At 37.3% G+C, this 14,858-nt stretch overlaps 1 protein-coding gene across 3 annotated transcripts in view; it reads right to left on the bottom strand.

The window, feature by feature from the left end:
- Positions 1 to 577: 577 nt before the first annotated feature.
- ZBTB38 (zinc finger and BTB domain containing 38) overlaps positions 578 to 14,858 on the bottom strand; it is a 37,667-nt gene continuing 23,386 nt past the window's right edge. For all 3 annotated transcript variants that reach the window (XM_038417589.2, XM_043492916.1, XM_038417588.2), the window contains one exon: positions 578 to 13,325. In XM_038417589.2, coding sequence (XP_038273517.1) covers positions 9,744 to 13,325 — 3,582 coding nt within the window. In that variant the 3' untranslated portion in view covers positions 578 to 9,743. The remainder of the gene's footprint in view (positions 13,326 to 14,858) is intronic.

Below are 14,858 nucleotides of genomic sequence, written 5' to 3' on the forward strand. Positions count from 1 at the left end.
ATTTGTTCCAGGGGTGATAATTTGTTTTAATTTTTGCACATCTGCTAACCGAGGTTGACTAGCATATTTTATATCTGAATAAATACGCTAGTAGAATGACCATAAACTTCTTGGTATTAGCAATATGAAATGGGGAAGGAAGAATATTTAATTGTTTGCTCCGAATACTTCTAACTTCCTTGTTTTGGTTAGACATCTGTTTTCGGGGCTGTCCCACAAATGACCTGAATCACTGCTTTCTATTACTGTAAGTTATTTATTTTTATGCATGTTGCAGACTAGTGGCACACAGCTGAAAGGAAAAATATTTTAATTTGCATTTTTCCTTATGCTGTATATATTTGCACATTTCTGTATACAAATTAGATATTTGCATTCTGGACTATGTGTCCTTGCCCCAGTCCCAAAATAATTGAAAGTACAGTGTGGAAAACTCATATTCATACTACGTATGCACGATTAGAATTTAGATTAAAATTACATTTTTAATTTGATATTTTAGCACAACTTATTAAAACAGAGAAATGTACCTTTTTAAAGCATATGAAAAATTGAAAGCGTATGAAAACTAGTCCTATCAGGTACTACATAATCAACTTTATTCACTTGAGCATTTATATAAATACATTTCATACTCAAATGTCTGATCCCATGAAATGTTGAGCACTTCCTCTGAGTTGCTGCATGCTCTCACCTCGTCTCAGCCCCTCAATAGAAGCACTTGCTGTCTCATAGCGATGGGCCTTAAGGATGAAGTGTTTATAGACTTTCTTCCCTTGGACAAAAATGGAATTGTGAGCTTTGCTACTCCAGGGAGAAAGGTATGGTCTAATTGTATGAACAGCAGCTACTAATGTTAGAGATTTAAAATCAGCAGTTCTGGATAACTTGCATCCATAAATTTTAAAAGATCTGGCTGAGTAGCTCAATGGACCATTAATGTTCATTTTCAATAAGTCTTGGAACACTGGCCAAGTTCCAGAAGATTGAAAGAAAGCTAATGTTGTGCCAATATTTAAAAAGGGTAAACAGGATGACCCCGGTAATTATAGGTGTGTCAGTCTGACATCAATCATGGGAAAGATAAAGAAGCAGGTGATACAGGACTCTATTAATAAAGAATTAAAGGAGGGTAATGTAAATAATGCCAATCAACATGGGTTAATGGAAAATAGATTCTGTCAAACAAATTGGATATTTTTATGAGATTACGGTGATAGCGTTGATGAAAGTAATAGTGTTGATGCAATATACTTACCCTTCAGTAAAGTATTTGACTTGGTACTGATTAAAAACTAGAATATAAAATTAATATGGCACACATTAAATGGATTAAAAACTGGCTATTTTATAGGTCTCACTATAAATGGAGAACCATCTTTGAACAGGGTCCTATTTCTAGTGGTGTCCTGCTTGAAGCGGGTCTTGGCCTACACTATTTAACATTTTTATTAATGACCTGGAAGAAAACATAAAATCATCACTGATAAGTTTGCAGATGTCACAAAAATTGGAGGATTTTTTCTGGGTCACATGTAAGCTAGGTACAAGCAAACAATATGTGTGTTTTAATACAGAAAAATGTAAATGCATACATCTAGGAACAAAGAATATAGGATGCGGGACTTTATCCTGGGAAGCAGTGTGTCTGAAAAAGATTTGCAGGTTATGTGAGCATGGACCTCCTGATGCCAACTGGCAGTGGGGCATACGGGTGATGCATAAGGGTACAGGAATCTCCTGGTCTGATATTTACATTTTCATTCACCAAATGGGGACCTGTGATGTCTCAGACAAAACCTGCATCATACAGGTGGTCATCAATATCATTCAAAACACATGTACGGATGTTGTGTAAAGAGTCATGTATATAAAATGAAAATTATATTCTTAAGGGCTGTGTCTAGGGACTGGTCACCAGCAAATGTGAAAAACAGGTTTACTTTCAGGCAAGAAACGTTTGTTTGTTTATATGTAAATTAAAGTATTGTATGGTTCATAATGGGCCTCCACTCACCAGTCTAATCCGAATGCTAATAAAGAGTTGTGAAATCTTCAAATAGAAGAAAGTAACAGGAAGAAGTAAACTAGGGAAGGGGTGGAGGGAAATCCTATTCTGAGGTGCACATCAAAAGGTCTGTGCTAGTATATTTAGGGTTGCAAAAAAGACATCCTAGCATCCTTCACCTACAAAGTAAATGGAAGCGAGTTTGCTTCATGAAAAAGGGATATCAACCAGGGTGTGCTGAAAAGACTGGAGAGAACTTTGGGTGAGATAAGCTTCTTTAGACAGGAGGATAACTTGTTAGTTAAGCTTTGTCTCTAGAAATTGTGTTATGATTTTGTTTTAAATTAACAATTTCTTTTCCCATATTCTTACTATCACTTGAATCTCTGGTCTTTGATAATAAACTTATTTCTGTTTTCACCATAAATATATCTAGGTGCTGTGTGTTCTTTTAGGAACAGCAGGCCTAGTAATTCTGCGAGTGTTCAGTGGGTAAGGAGTTGCACACTACAGGGAACACTCAAGGATTTGTGGGTGCGGTGTGACTATTGCTAACCTGTAATGAGAGTGAGTCTGCGGAGGCTTAGAAGCTAGCGCTTGTGTTGCCAGAATCTGTTTCAGGGAGCTGATCCACAGCAGTCACAGACAAGACTTCCTCACATTAAGGGCAGGTGGTAGGGAAGTACCACACAATCCTGGGTACTCCTTGGAAGCATCACGGGCGGGGGGTGGTACATAATCAGCTGAACATGAGCTCCCAGTGCAATTCTATGGCCAAAAAGGCCAATGCAATCCTTCAATGTATAAACAGGGTAATCTTGAGTAGGAGTAGAAAGGTTATTTTACCTTTGCATTTGGCAATGGTGATGACCACTGCTGCAATACTGTGTCCTGTTCTGGTGTTCATAAATCAAGAAGAATGTTGATAAAGTGGAGAGGGTTCACAAAAGAGCCACAAGAACGATTAAAATACTTGAAAACATGCCTTTTAGTAATAGACTCAAGGAGCTCAATCTAATTAGCTTGACAAAGAGAAGGTTAAAATGTGACTTAGTACAATCTATACATATCTGCATGAGGAACAAATATTTAATAATGGATCTTACAATGTAATAGAGAAAGGTACAACATGAACCAATGGTTGTAAATTGAAGCTAGACAAATTCAGATTGGAAATAACGCATATATTTTAAACAATGAGAGTAATTAACCATTAGAACAATTTATCATGTGTTGTGGTGGATTCTCCATCAATAATTTTTAAATTAAGACTGCATGTGTTTCTAAAATAAATGGTGTAGGATTAGCCTGTGTTATGCATGAGGTCAGACTAGATGATGATCAGAACGATCCCTTCTGAAATTGGAATCTATGAGCAAAAGACTGCAAGCCAGACATTCCTTTGGTCTTCAGGATAACCCTGTGTGAAATCCTGGCTCCACTGAAGACAATGCGAGTTTTGCCACTGACTTAAGTGGGACCAGGACTTCACCCCCGGTCTTTTCCATGTGCTATAAAATGTCCTTATCTTAAAAGAACTTTTCAAATGTTTATTAATAAATAACTATTAAACCTACATTTAGAGAACACTAAGGTTGCATGCACACGCACACAAAAGCTAGGAAATAACCATTAAAGATTTGCACAACCTTAAAACTGTACATCTGTGCATGTGTATTATAGTGTACATCTATGCATATGAATGAATATATAGTCTTTAATTACACGAGCGATCATATGCTGTTTCTCCTATAATATAATATTAGTTCAGGTTGGTAGAAATGTCACAAGCTAATTCAGCAAATTAGTTGGTTCTTTTATTCCAATCCTAGTGGGCCAATATCCATATCACAAAAGCTATCATCCCAATTGGCCTGGAAATGAATGAGATGGAGACGGAATTACTTTTTAATTTTTGGAGGTGGACCCTATAGAACAGTTTTGATGTTGTTGTAGGGAAGCTTGCAGTACTGCTGCCCAGCTTGTATTCTGTGCATAAACTAAGCACTTCTGTATTCAAGGCTGTCCACCTTTTACGGAACATCAAATTAAATTAAGTTTAGAAAATGTTTTTCAAAATGGTATTATTTTGAGTTTATAAATACGGTAGCTACTGTGTTGTCATCCCTTCATACTTAATACAAATTTTATATTGAAATAAAAAATACTAAATATAGCTGATGAGTAAAATAGGAGATACAAATCTGTTGACCATGTAAATTATAAAAATAAGTCAATATTGAAATCATTTTAAAAAATGGAGAGACTTATAAAAATAGGAACAGGTTATTTTAATCAAACACAACCAGAATTATAATCACTCTTTCTAAAAATAAAATAGACTTTCCCCCAACCCTTAATATCTGCATTTAATAGTATTTCTAAACAAAATTCAAATGCAATTATGTAACAAGTTATATTATTTTACAGTGTACAATATTTCCATTTTTTACACTTATTTTAATTCCAGTTTGGTCATTAGTACTTGACTCATTACTTCAACATGTTACTTGCGATAAAAGTCCTACAATTAACTATAAACATGACATGGCCATTTTAAAAATTCCTTTGCTATAAACTGTAGAGAATATACAGAATTATAAAGTCATTGTGTTTTTATCAAAATATGCAACCACCAAGCCTAACACAAGCTATCAATATTTTTCTTATGAATGATACAGTTATATAAACTATTTGTAAAATTATCTTTTATGTATAAATATTCTACCTGATTTGCTTTGGTCTAGAATGATCAGCATATAAATCGACTTAGAAAATATCCCCATGTATTTCATTACATTTGTATTGTATTTATTTCATAATCCCAGTTGTCTGGACCTAAAGCTGCTATGGAACCAAACCTCTCATTGATTCATATAATTCATCCCTGGCAGAAGAAATAAGTGGACGATACTATTATTTAATTGATTACTGCACTATCAGTTCAAGTGTAGTTTTATCATACCCAGATATCACTTCTTTATAATGTATAATAAAAAACCAAATAAGTAAACAAAATGTGCATCATATCTTTATGTAGAATGAGCTAAGGTTCACCAATCTTTGTCCTGCCCTTTATTTTATAATACTGTATACAGATGAAAATACATGAAGAATAGATAATACAGATGCAGTATTATGGATACTTATCAGATCAGCCCTATGGTATAAAATGTAGATTACAGTCATCTACCTTCCTTGACCATTTTTAAAAAGTGTTTTCTCCATCTTCTTCAAAATTAGATCCTTTGTTCCAGTCACCAAAACAATATTCACTGTAAAACTCTGCTCTTACTGGATGTCTCTTTTGAGCTGACCTCTGCCAGACTTGGTAACATAGGACCTTATAGAGCTCTAAGGGTCACCAAATGAATATTTCTGGCTTCTGGCTGTTGGAGGATGACTATGGCTGAGGAGCCATCATCTAGCCATCTAGGGTCATCAATTGACAGTCTCTCCACTACCAGCCATCCCCATAGGACATTGGACACTACACAGCAGCCTGACTGGGGGAATAGGATGGAATTTCCCAGTTGGAGAACAAGGGCAAAAAAGGGACAATTGTATTTAAGCGGGGTTGGGAGCCTTCCATTGCCACAAGCCAGAAGACAAGACTGGAGCAAGAGAGAAGGCAGGAGTGTCTGCCTCACCTGAAACAATGCTCAGACCTCAGGCTCACAGAAGGGGTTAGATAACGCTAAAAGGAGGGCATCTCAAGGCTGTTCGTTATTTTGCAGATCGCTGTAACTCTTTAGTGCTTTCTTAAGTGACTGTGGTTAAGAAATGTCTTTGCTAAGCCTGTATTTTTTGCTTGCCTGCCGTTTTGTAGGAGCTCAAAGCTCTCACACTGAGGGGACACATATAAGCCACTGGGGGGTTGGGAGTGCTGAGGCACTGGCTTCAGGGTTCAAGGCAGGTCAGGCTGCAGTGTCCCACATCCCAAGGAAGAATGGCAGACATGGGGGTCTGTAGCTAGGAGTGCACCTTAGGGCTTGTCTACACAAACAATTAGTTCACAGCAAGCTGGGGTGTGAATCTACTCTTGAGTAGGCTGCCATAGATTAACTGTCTATGTGGACTCTGCTGACAAATTTTAACAATTCATTAATGCAGTCTGATGTGCATCAGCACGGTCCACATGGACAGTTAATCTGAGGCAGGCTATTTCGAGGTATTTATGCTGAGGCATTGGTGGAAGAGATCATGCTTTACTGGATCGTTGAGAGTCTCTAAGCTGATTTTTCTGTTTGCATAATTTTGGAGATAAATCCAACTGGAAATTATAGAGGATCTTTCTGTTAGCAACTGCAGGAAAGGTCCTTGCAAGACTTTTCCTGAACTGTTTTCTTGCTCTTGCCAAAGATATTCTTCCTGAATCTCAGTGTGGGTTTAGACCTTCTAGAGGCACTAATGACATGATCGTCACTGCTCGCCAGCTGCAGGAAAAATGTAGAGAACACCACAGACCACTATACATGGCGTTACTGACCTGACAGAAGCCTTTGACTCCATTAACAGGGAAGCATTGTGGAAAATCCTTCTGATGTATGGTTGTCCACTGAAATTTGTCACCATTCTTCATCTCCTTCATGATGACATACAAGCAGTGATCCTCCACAATGGATCTACTATGACTCCTTGTAAGGTTAAGACAGGCGTCAATCAGGGCTGTGTCATTACCCCCACGCGCTTCTCCATCTTCCTTGCTGCGATGCTTTATTTGATCAAGGATAAGATCCTGGTAGGAGTGCAGCTAATTTACCAAATGGATTGAATGCTGTTCAACCTTAGCTGCTTCCAATCCAGAATGAAAACATCGCCAACTTCAGTCATCAAGCTTCAGTATGCTAACGACACTGTAGTGTGTGTTCACCCAGAAATAGATCTTCAGGTGATCATCCACATCTTTGCTGAAGCATATCAGAAAATGGAACTGATGTTTAGCGTCCAGAAGAAAACATTCCTCCATTAGCAAGCTCCTGGAGCACAATTCCCAGCATTGGCAATACAGATCCACGATAACCCTCTAGAGAATGTTGCGCACTTCCCATATGTTGGGAGCCACTTTTCACAGACAGCTGATATTGATGAAGAAATCCAATATAGTCTCAAATGTGCAAGCTGAACTTTTGATCATCTGAGAGAGAGGGTGTATCAAGATTGCAATATCAGAACCAAAACCAAACTCATGGTCTATAAAGCTGTTGTAATCTCCACCCTACTATATGGCGCTGAAACGTGGACAATATACAGGAGACATCGTAAGGTATGGGAGAAGTATCAACGCTGTATGCATAAGATTCTCCGAATCAAATGGGATAATAGACACACTAATATGAGCGTCCTCTCACAAGTCAATATTATGAGCATCAAGGCGATGATTATTTATCATCAGCTTTGCTGGGCAAGCTATGTTGTCTGGATGCCTGATTCCAGACTGCCAAAAACAAGTTTTCTACTCTCAATTCAACCAACGCACATGCGCCAGGAGGGCAGAATAGATGCTACAGGGACATCTTCAAGGCTAACATGAGGAAATGCAATATTGACATCAACTCGTGGGAACACATAATCCAGGACTGACAACAGAGAAACTGCTTGAGGCAGAGAACTCAGCACTTCGAGAATCAGATGCAACTACATGTAACTGAAAAATGGAAGCAACAGAAAGACTGTGCTATGGCCCAAATCAATATCCCAGGTTCACCCGCCCTGCTTGAAAACACATGTCTGCAATGTGGCAGAATCTGCAGCTCCAGAATAGGCCTTACATCAGTGGCCCCACAGATAATTTGAAATCGACAATCCATGAAAGACAATCATCCTCAACTTCAAGAGATTCACGCCAATGAGTGCAGGGTAGATTCACAGCCCAACTTGCCACAAACTAAACATTCCTGGAGACAAAAACTCAGAGACCCAGAGCTAGGGACACTGACCCAGCTCTAACCAGATTTAGGGTATTAGAAGCATGTGGGATCCAGCAGTTGTGTTCACCAAAAAGACTGGTGTCTGTCCAGAGAAGAACACTGAGCCAGGTTGTAAGCATGCAGCCTCAGAGACTAATCCTCAATCAGAGAGGAGTTGTACTACCTTTCTAACAGTCTCAGAATACTAACTCCTTTCTTACTCAAACAGAATCTGCATCTCTACCAAGACTGATCAGCATATATACAGAAATCAGGCTCATGGCATAAAGTTTGGTGGGGGGTACCTTTCCCTGGATGAACATTCTTCATCTAAGGAAGAACCGTAAAGATGCTGCAACCCAAAGCATATGATTAGCTCTCTATTTATTGTCAGACAGCAAATTGGGCCAGCATGTGGCCCAATGGTTAATACACCATACTCTAAGAAACAGCAACTGGATTATGGGCATGGGCCAGGGCAAGCTCCTATCCCCACTAAATTAAAAAGACTGCCAGGGCAGGAGACCACTCCTCCTCCACAGTAGACTGGCCTATGCTCCAGTTCCACAGGGGACTGTCTCAAACGTGTGTATAGATGAAAGTGTGTAGAGGCAATGACACAGCCCTGATTGACGTATGGATGAAAGAAACTAAATATTTCCCACCCCTACCACTCAAAAAAGCAAAGCAAAAGGGTAATTTTTTATTTGTTGGTTTTAGCCCACTCATTTGAAGACCAAGATCTAGTCCAACTCCTGCTCATGGCATGTGTGGAATTATTCCAGCTGGAGGAACTCTCATGGACTAAGCATCCTGCAACAAGAAGCAAGATGGTTCAAAAAATTCAAGAGCTGCAGAGCCACTGGAAGGTGGGGAATGTATTTACACAAGGTCTTTACACTGGACAGTTCCACAGCTCCTTGATCATGAAGCTGGAGTGTGTTTCATTTGGCTTCTACAACAATAAATCTGGACTTGCCCCTGGATTAGTTGGCCTGCCATACAGTTGATAGGACTAATGCAGCTTGGAAGACTTAATATTTAAGATGAACATTTTTTGAATACCACAGTGGTATCATGAATTAGGGTTTCCAATCCTCACTGACACTCAGATACCCACTGCTTATCAATGTAATTGTAAAATTGACTATAGATAAGGTAAAATGTAATATTCATACAACAGTATAAACCAAGGTTCGAGATAGAGAAAAGTTTTCCAGAACTGAACTATATTTCATACTCACATTCAATAAACATTTCCCATCTTTACTGGATTATTTTAAGATACTGTATACATTAGGCCATGGTCTTTTAAATTTTGTTTTTCATTTATAAACACAATACCATGAAAGTTTGAGTATAACTACATCACATCATCTTCTGTAGCACAAATTCTTCATAGTGAATCTACTCTGAACCTATATATCTGGCTATTATGTCGTCCAGAGTGATTCAGAATCAAATACAGTATTGTACCTTTAAGACAGTTCAGTGGCTAGTTACTTGTAACTCCTACTAAAAAGGTTTTGATTGGACCTACTGTTTTCTTCAGTGTATGCATTACAACCGTTTACTGTTGCAGAACTATTTTGGATCAGGCTTTCATTCTCCCTCATGCTATGTTTACACTATTGCAAATAGCTTTTCTGTTGCAGTGTATTTTTTGCATATACTGTACTAATATATGAAAGTTATTTGGATGAAGAAATGTCATCTTCATTTTTTGAACCTGCCCAAATCTGGAGTTTCCTTTGCATTCCACATTTCTATATATTTTTCTCCAATATATTTGTCAGTGCTCTTTTCTTGTTTTTGACAACTGTCGCTCAAAGTATAACTTTTGGAGTCATACTCTGTATACTATTCACTTCATTCCTATCTGAGTCAATGAAATCTTGATTTTCCAAAGGTTTAGAGCTTTCATTACACAAATACTCTTCTCTATCCTGTTGACTTGGGCTTTTGAATACATGTTTCTTCTGATGCATTCCAAGAGCAGCTGCTGTCTTGCAAATTTTGGGGCACTGAAGACAAGCATATCCTTTTCCATTATGTTCATGTACATGTCTTTGCTCATGATTTCTTTTGGTAGAAAGATATAAAAAACTCTGTAAGCAGAATTGACAATGGTAGCGTTTTTCTCCAGTATGTATTCTTTCATGTTTTTTGAGAGTTTCATTTAAAGTGAATGCCTTACTACAATATTGACAGACAAAATCCTTGACACCCAAGTGAATGCGTTCATGTTTCTGTAGGTTTCCTGGAACTGAAAAACACTTACCACAGGTATTACAAGTATAGGGCTTTTCCCCAGTATGACATCTCATATGCATTTTTAGTGTGGATGGGCTCTGGAACTGCTTTTGGCATAATTCACAAATATAAGGCTTTGAAGTAGGTACATGCCAATGTATAGGTTCTTTGATTTCTTCAGTGGAAGATTTCTTTATCTCACAGAGCTCACAATGAAGATTAGGCATTTCCGTGTTTCCTTCTTTATTGACGCCATTTTCTTCAGGAATGTTTCTAAGTGCATACTCTCTATTGCACATATTTTGACTTTCACTACTGGAGTTCTTGTTCCCATGATTCTTCCTCCATTTGACTTTTCTCATTTTTCTTAGCTGTTTAGATTTCTTTTTTGGTTTGTAATTATAATAAGGTCTCCAGGGTTTGTCATTGGAATCCTGATCACTTACATCATCGCACATTTCAGTCAGTTCCATACATTCTGATCTGCAAAGCCTAGCTGGGCTTCTTTCTTTTCTCTCTGTTTCAGTCTCCTGAGGCTGATTGGCCTGTTCAGAGTCACATTTAGACCTTCTTTCTCTTTTATAAAACAGTTTGGATCCTAAAATATGTCTTTTTACAATAGCCTCATTCCCAATTTTTACTGTTATTTGACAAAGAGGAGCAACATTACTATCAGTAGATGTTCCAGGTAAGGCAGGCTTTGCAATGTAGGTTTCAGTTTTACTTGATTCTTGAAAAGTATCTGTAGCCTTGTTAGATGAACTTCCAGATCCTGTAATATACTGTAATTCCTCGAGTGTTTCTCCTCTATTGTACAGAAGTGTTTTCTTTTTTTCTTTAATAGTTTTTGCTTTAGTAATGCCTTTGCCATAATTATCTGACCCATGTTTACAGTCATCTTTTATGGACTGATTGGCTGTATTATTGGAGCATATTGTCTTACTGCTTCCCACAGAAGTGACTGCATTACTGTGCATTATTACTGATGAAACTCTACTACTGTGCATTATAACCGAGGGTGCTGAGCTGCTATAGTTAATAACAGAGGCTGACTTTTCACTCACATTACTGAAAGACAGAATGGAGGAATCACATTCCTGAGAACCAGAACTAAGTTCATTTGCAGCTGTGGGCACTGATTTTTCTGCAGTAAAAAAGTCACTTTGTAGGTCAGAATTTAACATTCCTACTGCCCAAGGTGAAACATTCTGAATATTCATAGAAAATGTTGCATCATTGCATGAAGATGTATTCAAGGAAATAGTGGTATTGTTTGTTAATATATTATTTTGAAAATTCAGCGAAGGTAGTTCAGAGTTGAGAGAATTCTGAATAATGCAGGTACTAGAAGTTGCTTCATTAACTTGGTTGTTTGCTTGTACATTTTCATATGAAGAATTCTGGTAGGATTTATAAGGTAGCCTTCTGCATTTCATAGGTAAAAGTCTATAAAGTTTGTAAGGATACATGCTAGGCTTTAAGCCTCCATTAGCTGTTTTTTTATTTACTGCAAGTCGATGGTCAATTGCATGGAAAGATTTCTGATGATTTTTTAGTATATAATAGGTCATGAAAGTCTCAAGGCAGAAAATGCACTGATAACGCCTTTCTCCTGTGTGCCAGATTTCATGTCTGGTACGATATTCAGCTAATGCAAATACTTTGTTGCAGTAATGGCAAGGATAGGTTCTTCTCCATGAATGCACATTTGCATGTCTTCGAAGGCTGGACAATGTTACATAGCTACGTTTGCAAACAATGCATGTATATAATATCTGCCCATCAACAACTTTAACCAAATGATCTGTTTCTGGCAAGGTGCAGTTTGCACTGGAGTAATCAGTAATATTGTTTTCAGACAACAGAGGCTCTGTGTTTCCATGTGAGCTTCCATTTCTTTCATCAGTAGTAGTATAGTTATCTAAACATTTTTGTTCATTTCCGCTCTGAACAGATATGCTGCCTGAACTCCTGCAGACTTGTTCATGATTCTCCAGTATGTTAAGATCTGCAAATTGCTTGCTGCAGTATTTGCATGTTAAAGGTTCCTGATGATTTATGTGAAGCTGAAGATGGGTACTGAGTAAAGCTCTATCATCAAATAATCTAGTACAAAAGTTACATCTGTAAACAGGTGGAATAACTGTTCCTTTGGATCCAGGGATGTTAGCAGATTTATTTTCCTCTTCTGTGGAAAAAAGTAAGTCTCCTGCCTTATCATGAGGGAAAGGAATAATCGCTTGATCTGTAACTGCTCCTTGTTGAACCTCTTTATTGGTTACTTTGGGGGCTGACATTTTTGCTATAGCCAGACCAGTACACTGGGGTTTAAAGGCCATCTTTGGTGTACCACATGCTTGTTTTATTGGTTGAAGTAGCGGTGTTGTCTGGAGAGTTTCATAATTGTCTTCACTCATTTTATTCAGGGGGCTGCTGTCATGTTCTAAAAAAGGAGTTCCTTGAAAAGCATCACCTCCAGAAGAAACTGCATAGGAGTGTTCAGCTAACGTACTGGCTGGCTCAGCATCTTTTCCAACATCATCCCTATCAAGGCCAACATTGGTTACTTTACTGGTCTCAGATACCTTTTTAAAACTCGCTCTCAAGTCAAGTGGAGAAAACAAATTATTATTTTCATTTTCAAAAATTGAAAATGCATTTGTGATTCTTGGCCCGTTTGTGATAGTTGAATCTTCATGTCTTTTTTCATTTTTTTCTTCTTTGACCACCCCTTTTTCAGTAATACAAAATGCAAATGGACAAGGGGAATTTGAAAAATTAATGTCTGTAAGATCTTCCAGAAATGATATTCCCAGTTTTTTCCCCGCAGCTGCAAGGTCTGTTACAGTCTCCTGTCTCTTAACAACTACTGTGGAACTGTAGATATAATTAAGTATTTCAGTAAATACTTCAGCCTTAAGGTCATCTAACTCCAGGACATGTCCAGAAATACAGATCGTATGACTCCAAAAAATATTTTTGAAATAAAGGCTTGAAGCTGCTAGTACATTTCTGTGGGCTTTAAATTTGGTATCTTCCACAATTATAGTGACATCACATAAAATACCCCGAATGCGCTGTTCATTTAAAATGGATAATACCGTGTCACTATGAAAGTTATCCTTGAGATCCTTTGAATGGGACATGACTGTCATCTACAAAAAAAAAAAAAAGTTAATAGTTAAATTTGCTTTTAAAATCTATTACAAAAAATCAGCTCTGTAATTGGGGATTTTTTTCAGGTTCGTTTTGTTTTTAATTCAGGTTAAAAGGGAGGGTGAAGTCATGCAATAGCATTTTCAGGTAAAAAACTTGAGTTTGATCCTGCAAACAATATTGATGATAATAGGGTGACTTGTCAGGGAAGTAACTACAATTCCTACTAGTAAATGTTTGTAGGGTGAGGCCCTGCATTTCAGAATTAATTTTAAAGGGTCCCCTCTACCCCCCACTCAATTTTCATACAAAAGTTGATTCATTCCGTAGAAATGGGTAAATTATCTAAGGAGCTAAAGAAAATAACATTCATTTGTAACTCAAATGCTTTTACATACATCATAAGTTATATATTCAAAGTATGTTCTGTCATAATATTTCATTCAAGGTCTACACAAATCTTTAAATAATTTTACAAACAGATTAAGGATGGAGGAGCTCTGACAGCTCCTCAGTAGCAGTGACAGGAGAACAAGCATCTCTCTTGTTCCTCAATAGCCAGATCAATTCTTTATATTTGCAATCTGGCTGATATCCAGCATTTAAAATCAGAGCCTCCAGCCTTCTGAATGGCCAGTGGTGCAAGTGATGAAGTTTAGCCTGAATGAACAAAGAAACTGAACTCAACCCTAGAGATGGTCCCTCCAAGGTCAGGATTGAGACATATTGATGTGGCAGTATGAGGAAACTTGAAATACTGCTGCCCCTATTGTATCTGTTCCATGGATAACAGAGGACTTAGAGCTCCAGGACTGTGTTTGGCAGATAATCAAATTTAATAATTGATCCCATTAATAAAAAAGATATAGAAAAATTAGAGGTTCCAAAAATTAAAATGCTCCAATGACAAAATACTGTTTTAAAAACCAAAAGATAAAACACATAAATCATGACTTTAACATCAATGTATGTTCTTTTATATAAGAATTCTTTTATATAATTCATTTAAATTAGTTGTTGGGCTTTATTAGATAGAACCTTATTAATAACGACTGGAAGTTTCATTGTGAATGACTGAATTTTGTGAATTAAAAATACAGTAATAATAAAAACAAGGATAATGATAACAAAATGTATTTTGTTTATTTTGTCATTTTGGTTTTATTTATAATAGCAGTTCACAGTATCCTAATATCTATGCTTGACTTTTTTTTTTAATTATACCAAATAATGAGAGCTCATTGCAATACTCTACTGTTTAATGTTTGCTGAGTGATAGTAAGATGCCTCCATTTTATTTTATTGAGGATTATAAAGTGTTCAGACTAGCAAGGCATAGTATAAAGTATATTGTATAAAGTTTCTTCATCAGTTTAAACTACAATGGATCCAAAAGAGAATGACTGAATATGGACACTTTTATGGTTTGTAATCAGGGTAAAATTATACCACTATGTGGTGGGTGAGCCAGAACTGTTTTCTGTGCTAAATGTAAGCTTTCAGTTTAAAAAATTTAAGCCACTAGCCCTATG

This window comes from Dermochelys coriacea, chromosome 9 (assembly GCF_009764565.3).
Source record: "Dermochelys coriacea isolate rDerCor1 chromosome 9, rDerCor1.pri.v4, whole genome shotgun sequence".
NCBI lineage: Eukaryota > Metazoa > Chordata > Testudines > Dermochelyidae > Dermochelys > Dermochelys coriacea.